The 12,097-nt window shown below is 42.5% G+C and overlaps 1 protein-coding gene across 2 annotated transcripts in view; it reads left to right on the top strand.

Moving 5' to 3' along the window:
- Positions 1-12,097, top strand: part of schip1 (schwannomin interacting protein 1) — a 218,894-nt gene that overhangs the window by 148,240 nt on the left and 58,557 nt on the right. The window contains exon 1 of one of the 2 annotated variants that reach the window (XM_061680790.1): positions 8,800-9,261. The exons of the other annotated variant lie outside the window; for it this stretch is intronic. Within the exon in view, the coding sequence (XP_061536774.1) occupies positions 9,253-9,261 (9 nt within the window). The 5' untranslated portion in view covers positions 8,800-9,252. Of the gene's footprint in view, positions 1-8,799; positions 9,262-12,097 lie in introns of those variants that run through there. 2 annotated transcript variants of the gene reach the window in all.

Genomic DNA, 12,097 nt, shown 5'->3' with positions numbered 1-12,097 from the left:
ACATTCCAGAAACATGCATGTTTGGTTAATGTAAGTCTAAATTTTCTTTAGGCGTGAATCCAAGAGAAGGATTGTGATTGACTGGCGACTATTTCAGGAAGTTAGCTGGGGTAGACTCCAGTTTATCAGTGACCCTGAACAGAAAAAGTGTTCGAAAATTGATGAATGGAGTTGCTTTGTCTTTCCCCCTTCAAATCCTGTCTTCTAAATGCCTCTCTTATTGGTTTATCTTAAGCAGGCTTAGAGAAATGATTATAGCCTCACTTGTAACTGCAAGTGTCTTTCCTACCATCGTTTTCGACACAAACAGGCCATCATGCTTTTGCGTACTGCTGTGATTGTCAGCACGCTGTTGACTTTAGCACCATTAATGCCCAACTCTCTGTACAGTAATGCGCTTCCAGTAATATCATCTGGCTCTTCATCACATTTATTGCTCTTTGTTCCCTGCCTTGACTTGTAATTGATGCTTTACATTTTAGGCGTTTTTGATGACTGCAGGGCTGTATAAAATTTTGCAACGGCCGAACTGTCCTTTTTGCCTCTATAATCCAAGTTTACAGATTACACAAATGTGGCATATACACCATTCAAATGCATCTAATGGGTGAGCGTACTTGTCCAACATTGAGACAGATGTTACTCTCAAAATTCATTACACACTTGGTTACCAAGTGAAATTGCTGTCTGGATGTAGAGTATAGAAGGGGAGATCAATATATTACAGACAGGTATTAGAAGCAAAAGCCACTACATGCACTGGGACCTCAACACAGCATGTAATTTATTTATTTTTATTTTTTTTTTTTTTTCATCTGCAACAAAGGACACAAACAAACATCAGACACTTCACGCTAACGCCCAACAAACTGATCTCTCCTCTTCGCTCGCACCCATTGACTTGAATAAAGTAAATCATCATTGTGTTTCCGAAGGAGATTGATGGCTGCTCTCAATGCTTTGGTCACCCATCCTATTTAAAAAGGCAGGTCAGTCAGCCAGTTAAAGAATCTGACCTTTTATTGTGCCCGACTGACATCTCTATTCATCATCAACAGGCTGCGTACCAATGCACTCGCCCAGCTGCACAGGCTCTAGTTGTACCCTTCAAACTTTGTAGGTTCATATGGGGCAGAACGATGAATGCACATATATGCACTCAAGTTAGTTACACTTGCACGTCTAATGATCTAAAGAGATCCAATACAAGAGCTTTGTCTAAAATGTTGCCTTTACAAAAGATAATTGTGCTGAATGATTATGGACACTGCAATAATAAACATAAATCACATGTACATTACATTGATAATTCTTCTGCGATATGAAGTTCCGCATTAATATTGATATTATACTATAGTATCAAAAATATAGATTGCATGCATGCTTGCATCTAGCTACAGGTATCTATCTATCTATCCATCCATTCATCCATCAATCCATCCATCCAGCTAGCTAGGTAGCTAGCCAGCTATCTGGTTTGTCTGTCCGTCTTTATAAGCATGTTGATGTGTGAGGTCAGCAGTATTCCGGTCAGGTTGTTTTTGAAAAGTTGATACCAACACTCCAGCATTAAAAGAACTAAATACATACCCCAGACTGGGTAATTTTCTTTCATGCACTAGACTTGCATTGACTTCAATTTCCTCATCTCATTTAAAAGCTGTTTGCATGCACTCACGTTAATGTTTGTCTTCTCAGAAAGTTGAGTTGGAAGTGTGCCATGGAAATGGCGAGCTATGCGTTCCTAAATCATCTTTTTTCAGGCCATTCTCATTCAATATTGACCTTATGGCTGTAATCATTTCAATTTCTAAAGGATGCAGCATGATGAAAAGTCTGTTTTTGGCCTCCCGTGGCCTCTTCTGTTCAGGTGGGACACTTTCCCTTCTGCAAAGCTGGCCTGGTACCAAACTCAAGTTTCACATACTTTATTTTCTGCCATTTGGTTGTGGCCGAGACGTAGGGAGGGAGAGAGGTTGATAGGGGGAGGGAGGGAGAGAGCGAGAGAGAGAAACCTCCAAGGTCACTTTTAGTGTCTCTCCGTTAGAGTTGGCAAGATCCTGACAAGGCCCAGACAGTTTTAATTTCTCACTGTCTGTCAGGTGTGAGCCCGTGAGACGGATATAAGCAGAGGAAGATGTTCCTCCGACTTTTCTGTGTTATCGAAGCAGTATTCATTTCTCTGCTCTTATCTGTCTGTCAGTAATGGGCTTTCAGTGATTGCTGCCAGAAGATAACCGCAGTGGATGGACTGCTGCTTTAGAGCTGGTAGAAGCTTTCCAATAGATGCCGTAGACGGGGAATATGTTGTTTTGACCATTGGTGAGAAGTGAAATCCAATCGAATGTCATTTTGACAGATGTCACGCCTCTGGGTTGATGTAATGGTGAACTTCCCATGACCATCTGTGCAACCTAAAGTACATAAAAGGTTATAATCTTCCTCATTTTGCAATGATGTGAAATAATTCAATGATGAGAGGGATACTGTATGGAACAATGCTTACCTTCAGAATTCACAAACTCTGCTTGTCATTCATGCATTATTCATTGAGACGCTGGCATTGTCACGTACGTGGTTAGGGCGAGTAACGCCGGGCAAGAACATGTTGGACCCAATTGCAGGGAAGCAGGGAGGCAAGGCAGGAGTGCGGGAGTCTCAAAATAATATTTAATCTTCAAAAAGGGCAAACAAGGATATTGGATAAAGCAAAACTAAACAAAGTCCCACAACAGATAACAACCAAACGAAAGTTACAAAGAAACACTTGAATATCTAAAACTGGAAACAAACTATGACCTGTAAGTAAGACGTGGAACAGATAGGGACAATGACACCTGACAATGACATGTGACAACGACAACTGGCGACTATGACATGGCAAAGACGTGACAACGACAATGAACCGACAAGAACTGAAAGAAACCAGGGAACTAAATACAAACAGATTGACGAGACAACGAGGAACACCTGGACAAGACACGAGTGGCTGGAGAGAGCTGATTGGTCGACACAAAGTAGACGAGAACAGGTGGACACAACAACCTAATGAGCACACGACAAACATGGAACACAGGAAAACATGGAACAAAACTAAACACAACCCAAACCAAAACACAGACCATGAGAGGCATGTTTTTCTGAATTACAATGAAAACGAGAACAAGCATGGCTCAAAGTGGAGCGCAGACCAAGCTTGTTCTACTCCGGTCCTGTCGGTGGTGGTAAAGCTCATTAAACAATGAGTACCCCCGTTAATATTCCATTCAGTTGTAACAATGGTTGTGGAGGAACCTAAAGGCCAAAGGTGGCTGTGATTATGTGTTTATTATTTGTTAGAGGCTAAATTATTGAATCTCTTCATAAGGTATCAAAGGAAAGCATTATACATAGGATATAGGCGGTGTCGTGAACCCACTCCTCCATTTAGAGATGGTTTCTCAACCTTTACTTCAATGGCCTTCCCCTCGCCTCGTTCAAACCATATGTATTCTCTGTCCAGAATATGTACATTTTGGTCCATAAAAGAGTGCTGTTTCTCTTTAAGGTACAGGTAGACAGCCGAAACTTAACTGAATTCGTTATTGTGACATGCGCCTGCTCAGGGGCTGCTTGGTTTCCCAAATAAATTCCACCCAAACATCTGTCATTTGCTGGCTGAGGCCTCTCTCCAACGTATCTTAAAGACTGTTGTTTTGCATCCCGAAAAAGTGAAACCAACCTAATAGTCGGGTTTCCATACCAAAACTCAGGCTATAGCTGTCCTATCTCCTTGGTACATGAATTGATGAAGCCTCCTCGGAAGAGAGGTGAAAACGCAAGGCAAGGCAAATGTATTGATATGGCAAATTTCATACACAAGGTAACTCAATGTGCTTTATACTATTAAACACATTCAAAAACACAGAGTAAACGACATTCAAAAACAAAGTACAGTACAGAGAAATAAAACACAGCTTCCACACCAAAATTCAATGGGATTGTCTATGACCTATGCTTTACCCCTCCATAAATGATCGTAGAAATCAGTTTGGATGTGTTACATAATCCAAAATAACCAAACAACAAATTCAAACGTAACTTTAAAAGTTACAGTTTTAAACATTTCTATCCACCAAGTTTCATGGAACTCCGTTGTATATGTTGGGAACCATTACAGACGAGGCAAAAATAGAATGTAAAAGGGAAGCCATCTTGAGCATGAACAGTGTGTGTGCTGGAGCGAACAATATCTTGACACACAAGTGGCATTGAATTGTCGAGAGGGCATATAAACTCTCGTTGCTCAAATTCTGTCAAGATGAAAAGAGAAAAGTGCCCTTCGACCACTCTTCACTTTTATTGGCTACAGCCATACTGTTTGGGGAATCAGGGAGACAAAGTGGAGAGGAGGAGTGGACTGCCTGATAAGAGAAGGGAGAGAGATGGGGAATGGAGTGTCAGCACTACTTTGGAGCCCTGCTGTCTTTACATTGGGGGGAATCCCAGTTGGTTCTGTCCCCACTGTAATGTGAGGAGAAGCCCAGTCAGTGGACTTTGAGGTACCAGTCCTTTATTACATTGATGAACTCCTTTGCTTTCTCCTGTCAACACACCGTATCTGGACCACTCCTGTGCGTCAAACAAATATAAATCTTGGCTGGCTACGTATGCAGTGCAGAAGCAGAGTGACTCGCCGAGAGATTCTCGGCACAGAGGCACTCGGGGGATGCTGATCCAATTCTTTAATCATCATCTTGGAAATGCATGGGTTCATGCAGAGGCAAGCATGGCGAAATGTTTGGGGAAAGGGGCCCCTCAATGGCCCCTTGTTGTCGCACATTTTTGCAATGACAACTTTGACCACATTTATCTGTCTTACAAAGTCTGTTGGCTAAGCTGATTTGGACATAAAGTTACTGAACACAATAAAATGAATTTAGCTGTCAGGGAAACAAAAAAATAGAAAACGGTATCTATACCAGCTTAGTAGCATTCTTACCTTTACATTTGTTGCAGTTGTTTGCGGGTTGTTCAGTTGGGTAATTGGTAGAGTGACAGAGGGCAGCACAATGAAGCATCGGTTGATACTGACGCTTTACAGCAAAAATGTTTAGGTTGGGTTGAGGGATTGAAGCTCAGCTCAGATCTTTCTGTGTGGTGTTTTGTAGGTTCTGCTTGTCACAAGTAGCAGTCAGCTGAATGGAGGGAGGGAAGGATGGGTTTTGAATAAAGGTTCAACTTGAAATCCATATACCACAATAGGAGTACAGTGGACCCCCTAAATGTGATTATAATCACCTAAATTAATAGGTTAAACCATAAATATGCCACAAACTATTACCCCAAAACACTTTTAACAACATTTGAAAAACTTATAAACATCTTTAAACTTTGTTGTACCCTTAAAAACATGCATAGTAAACAGCTTACAGCTAAGCATGCACATGCACAAGGTACAGTAGCTGTGCATATGCCAATAATTCTCATGATGATGAAGAATTAAAACAATGACAGTACAGCAAAATGCAGGAGTTATAGTATTTAAATGGTGCAGACTACCGACACTCCTGAGGCGGCATGTGCTGGTGGGAGCCTGCTGGCTCCAAGCGGAGTAGCAGTTAGCACTACAATGGCTAGCACTTTGGGTTTTGCTGAACCAAAACTGCTGGATCCATGCAGTGACAACATAACTGGCAGTTGCAGATAAGCTTAGCAATGTTCAACTCAGATGTTATAACGGATTCCACTGGTTTTGATGCCGTGTTTAGTCCTAGTTTGGCAGAATGATCATGAGCGAAAGCGGCAGACATGGACACTGCCATTTTATCTGTCTATTCCTGAGTGTAAGTGGAACGTTCATTTTACCCATACAACAATTGTGGATTAGCAGAAGTTTAGTTCCACGATTTGACAATTAATCTGCCATGTTTACGGCTGACATTAAACTTTCCTTGTCTCATTTAAAGAAGCACTATATTACAGTAAATATCATACATACTGTAGATAATACTGTATTTTGCCATGAAAATAAAATTAAGTTTTTGGGGGGTTTTTTGCCACTTTGAAATCCTTCAATAGGTGAATTTGTGAATACCGAACCGTGATGATGCAGAATCCACTGTATAATAGGAGTCCATTTGTGTCCCTCAAGGTAAACTTTACAAACCTCAATTCCAATGAAGTTGGGATGTTGTGAGAAATGTAAATTAAAAACAAAATACATGGATTTGCCAATCCTTTTCCACTTATATTCCATTGAATACACTAAAATGACAAGATATTTAATGTTCAAACTGATGAACGTTATTGTTTTTTTGCAAATATTCTCTCATTTTGAATTTGATGCCTGCAACAGGTTCCAAAAAAGCTGGGACAGGGGCAACAAAAGACAGGGAAAGTTGAGAATTGCTCAAAAAACACCTAGTTGGAATATTCCACAGGTGAACAGGTTGATTGGAAACAGGTGAATGTTATGATTGTGTATAAAAGGAGCATCCCTGAAAAAAACGTTTCGCAGTGTACATTTGCTAGGAATGTAGGGATTCATCATGACCTTCTATCCCTCAGGTGTCACTGCATCAGTAACCGGAATCGTGTAAGGATATTGCCATGTGGACTCAGGAACACTTCAGAAAACTATTGTCAGTTAACACAGTTTGTCAGTACATCTACAAATGCAAGTTAGAACGCTACCATGCAATGCGAAAGCCATATATTAACAACACCCAGGAACGCAGCCGCCTGGCTTCTATTGACCTGAGGTCATCTGAGATGGACTGAAGCGAAGTGGGAAAGTGTGCTGTGGTCTGACGAGTCCGCATGTCAAATTGTCTTTGGAAATCATGGACGTAGTGTCCTCCTGGCCGAAGAGGAAAAGAACCATCCGGATTGTTATCAGCACAGACTTCAAAAGCCAGCATCTGTGATGGTATGGGGGTGTGTTAGTGCCCATGGCACGGGTAGCTTGCACATCTGTGAAGGCACCATTAATGCTCAAATATACATACAGGTTTTAGAGCAACATATGCTGCCATCCAAGCGATGTCTTTTTCAGGGACGTCCCTGCTTATTTCAGCAAGACAATGCCAAGCCACATTCTGCACGTGTTACAACAGTTCACTGTCTCTTCACAGTGCCAGAGCGTGGCTTTGTAGTAAAATAATGCGAGGACGGTCTACCATTGAAAATGTGTGGCGCATTATGAAGTGCAAAATATGACAACGGAGATCTGGACTGTTGAGCAAGTGGGGTTGTACACCAAGCAAGAATGAAAAAGAATTCCACCTACAAAGCTTCAACAATGCTTATTGAGTGTTGTTAAAAGGAAAGGTGATATAACACAGTGGTAAACATGCCCCTGTCCCAGCTTTTTGGGAAGGTGTAAATATCTATCTTTGTTGTGTGTTCAATTCAATATAGGTTGAAAAGGATTTGCAAATCATTGCATTCTGTTTTCATTTACATTTTACACAACGTCCTAACTTCATTGGAATTGGGGTTCGTACATCAGTGCTCCCCATTGGCGCCCCTTTTCCACCACAACAGTTATGACTGACAGACTGCATGTTCAGTTCCATCTGGAGGTCTAGGAGGTACAGTGTATATTATTTGCACCTCTTACCATACAGGCCATACAGTATACATGTCAGTTCCCAAGCTGTAAAAGTCTCAAGTGCTCAAAGGCAGTACCTTTGAAGGTACACCCTGACAAGACATAGTATTCCTAGAGGTACAGTAAATTCATCAACTTTTTTTCTGGAATATTCTGGAGTCTATCCAAGATGATTTAGGGACAGAGCTGGAGTATACTATGGAAAGATTGCAGGTCAATTGCAGGGCTAATTTGCAGTTAATCTGTTTTTGTACCAAACTGCATTTGTCACAGTTGGTTGAATTTAACTGTGGACAATTTAGAGTCTTTGCTGTAAATGAACTAAACACACATTTTGTTAACATTAAAGTCAATTAAAGTGTCTTTGAATAACAAAATCTACAGTACATACGTTTTGCTTTTTGTTTAAGTGAACCTATTGTACATGTTTTTGTAAACAAAGCTAATTAGGAGTCTTTGCTGACCATTAACATTTGTTTTTGTAAAATTAGTCATCTTTGATTAACCTAGCATACATTTTTGTAAACACAAGAGATAATTTAGTCTTTGATTTACCTTAGCATAAATGGTTTTGTTATCATTGTAAGTAATTTAGTCTTTGTAACAAATGAAGACAATATAGTCGCAAAACCTAACCTACATGTTTTTGTGAACAGTGATGACAATTTAGTCTTCTACCATACATTTTTATAAACACTGAAGTCAATGAGAGTGTTCAATTAAACTCACTTTGTTAGTGTAAAAAAAAAAAAAAAAAATGAGGACAGTTTTAAACTTGAACGCCTAACATGCGCAGGGAGAATATGTTAACTGATCCAGCATAGTTTGTGCTGAGATTAGAACCCAGAACCACGTCACTCATCAACTGCACTGCTTGGGGTGCCAATTCCTACCAGATCCAATATGACGCCAAAGAGATTGCCTTTGGTGTCTTTCACAGTCGACTGCTATTTAAAAAAAGAGAGAGAAAAAAAAGACAGGTATTTTTATGTCGAATCCATTACAACTCCAAATTGTGGATGCAATAACACATGGGTCTGAGGCTCTAAATTCAGAACAGAAAAAGTGTTTAATAATTCACCCAAATAGTTTCCTCTCCCTCGCCCCCTCCCTCTCCTTCTCCCTTCCTCTCTCTCTCTCCCCCCCTCTCTCTCTCTCTACCATTTGCAAGGTCAGTGTCGTCACTTTCTCACAGAGTCCAGACAGACGTGCACGCTGCTTTAGAAGAGGAGGATTTATTTGTTTTTTTGGGGGTGGTCGGCAAGCTGGTGTTCACTAAGTTGGAAAGGATCATTTGAGCGTGCGTGGACTTTCCTTCCACTCCACGAGGACGCAGGGACCTCGGCGCGAGTGAAAGGAGCGAATCCTTTGGATTTAAAACCAATAACCTCCTTATTCATTCATTCATTCACGTTTCTGCTGCCGTTGTGCCGAGACGAGCACACACATTGCACAGCGATGCCCGCACCCAGATGTCCTCTTCTTCACCTGGCCGTCTGTCATTTCGGTGGCCGAGGCGGCACCGCCAGCAGCCGCCCTTAGGATACATCATCAGCTGCTGCTTGCTGCTCGGAGACAAGTGGGGAGAGCCTCGTAACTGCGATTTGTACACTTTGACAATGTCTTGAGACGCGCGACGGGGGGTGAAAGCTTGCAAGATGATGACAGTGAGTAGAAATGTTAACATTTGCACTTGTGGCTCGCATGCATGCCGGGAAAGGGTGCCATGCGCGCTCGTTAGAGAGCACATATGGGCGTTTCTGTCGCTGCCGGCTTGTGCGCGGCGAGAGCGTGTGTGTGTGTGTGTGTGTGTGTGTGTGTTGTGTGTCGGGGGTGTCAGGTTCCTCTTGGGAGTTTTTGGGAGCATTACATCATAACAGCACAGCGAATGATTCTGCAAACCGGGATAGAATGAGATGTGCCTTTTTCATTCAGAAAGGCGCAGGAGGGGATGTCAAGCGTGCACACATATGTCACTAGCTGGGCGGATACGATTGCCTCCCCCTTGTTTGGTGCTAAACACCAAATTAAATGAGTTGCAACGAAGAACACCCCTCGTATTTGGGGAGGGGTGTCGGTGCAGCTGTCAGTGTGCATGCAGCCTGTTTCGGTGGCCGAACAAAATCCAGGCTGCTTGTGTGTGTGTGTGTGTGCATGGTGTTCGTTAATCCCACAGTGGATCAGTTTTACAGCTCCAGGATGTCGTTTTGCAGCCCCCCCCCCCCCCCCCCCCCCACACACACACTCTCACACACACACCCAAACACACACACACACAAAACCTTCCCTCTGTCAATCTCTCGCATAAAGGGGCACTTTATCTGATTACAATATTGCACTCAAGTACATGCGACCAATCGTGCGCTGTTATTGGTTCATACACAATTTTTTATTTTTCTATTTATTCACGAACCAGACGCTGCTCTGTTTGGAGGCTGCACAAATCGGATTAGGACTTTTTGTGGAGAAACGTCCGGCGCTTTGGAAGCAATGCAACGCGGCCTTCTCACTTTTTGTGAGCCTGTAAAAAGGGGATTCATTATGTTGTTTTTGCAGCACGTACGTGTACGGTTAGAAAGCCAAGGGGGGAGCAGCATCACATAGTGATGGTGACTTGCGTGGTCCGTTTGATGACCACCTCGGTAAGGTTGATTTCAGCAATGCACAGTTGTTATTTTACAGCCAAATTATTCCTTCCTATCAATGTAATACCTAAATATATGGCGGCTCCTGCATGTGGGCAGTAAAATGCCAACTGCAGAGGGCATGAGTCGCTTTGAAAGCACACAGTTACACACATACACCAGGGATCCACCCATATGGGGGGGTTTGTGGCATTTACTGCAATATTACTGGGAAAACTATTAAGCTTCAGCAGTGTTTGTATGGAGTCTCTGAGCTACAGAGCCACATTTTTTACTCTCTCGCACAAGTTTTGCAATCTTTGAAGCATACGGTCAAAGAAGTCGTAGTGTTAGTGGACCTGCATTGCATCCGACTGAGAGGCGTTTCTGAGACTGTATAATGTCGCTCAGTGTTAATAGTAAAAAGTATTATAACTGCACTAGATCGTACTGAGAGGTGTTTCTAATATATTGTCCCTCAATATTGATTGTCCAACGTTTATAACTACATTACATTCTGTCATTCTGGGATGTGTTTCTCATACAGTGTGTCCGAAAGGTTTCAGGACTCAAAAGAGATATTTAAAACCCAAACTACAAGTTTTCCCCTTCAGTTTGGGTCAGACGATTAACCAGCACATTTACCAAAAGACCATGTTAACGTGCCTCCTCACAGTACCCCGAGCATCGGACAGTTCCTGCCTGAGATGAACGTTGGCGTGCTGGAACACTCCCTACCCACCCGAGTGTGCAGGTGTCCCTAGTGAAGTGACTGGTGGCTGTAAATTTCCTGTCTTGCCCAGAAGGCTTGATGTAAACATGCTGGAAATGATGGCTAATAATATTGTTATTGTGTTTTGCCTCTACGACAGACAGGTACTCTTACTAGAAGCAGTCATAGTCTGTCTTCATATATCTTTTTTATTTGATTTTAGGACAACTCCTAATGTAGCTTTCTTAGGAAAGACGTCATAAATTTGTGGCCGCGCGGCACAACAATTTGGCACCTCCCTGACAGATGCGAGGGAGCGCTCAGGTCAGGTGGAGATCTGTGAACGGTTGTAAACAGCAAGGACGTTTTCATTACCTGGGAACTAATCAGTCAGGTGGTGATTGCAGAAGGGGGCGAGGGAAGAGCAGAGAGTCAAGGTTACGCTACAGCTCAGGAGCCGCCAGACCGTGACGGTGTGTTGTGAATGTGTGGTGACGTGTCCGTGCCACTCACTCGAAGCCGTCGTAACACTCTGCTGCGTTCCTGTGGGCTTGTGCTGTTGTAGCACTCGGTGTTTGGGTTACCATGCAGAGGTTATGTACTGTAGCTATGTGCGCTCTGTTTTTGTGTCTGGGCTCACTCCAAAACATGCAAGGAAATCTTTACAAGAATTAGCGGCCGAAAAGAGGCTGTGGCTGCAAAATTATGAGCAGACAGCAAGTTCCTGCTGGACAGGAAGTGGGAAGTTTGAGCCTGCTGGTCTCAAACTGCCATGCCAAGTATAGTCTACCTTTATTGTCCTTTCCTGCTCGCTCAGTCTTTGGACAGCTTCTCTTATAGTATAATTGTAGCCTACCTTGAGGAATACAGTTCCAAGTAACGTTTGTACAGCTATTGGATCACTAACTTTAAATTAACCATTCGGTAACATACAGGTACCTGCAACCCTTTGGCTCAAGAAACGACACAGTTACTTTGGAGTGTAATAATTAGGCTTATGAGCTACATTAGTGTATATTGTACCCTAATTGATGTAAATTGACTCAGTGTACCTGATGTGCTCCTATTTTTTGATAGATTTTACCTTCTGTGATACAATATCAGCCCTGCGATTGGCTGATAGCCAGACAAGCCCAAAGTCAGGGATAGGCTTCAGCTCACCCCTGA

The sequence above is a fragment of the Phycodurus eques genome, chromosome 7 (assembly GCF_024500275.1).
Source record: "Phycodurus eques isolate BA_2022a chromosome 7, UOR_Pequ_1.1, whole genome shotgun sequence".
Classification (NCBI taxonomy): Eukaryota; Metazoa; Chordata; class Actinopteri; order Syngnathiformes; family Syngnathidae; genus Phycodurus; species Phycodurus eques.
Note: the sequence above shows the minus strand (reverse complement) of the source record. Positions and strands in the feature narration are given on the sequence as shown.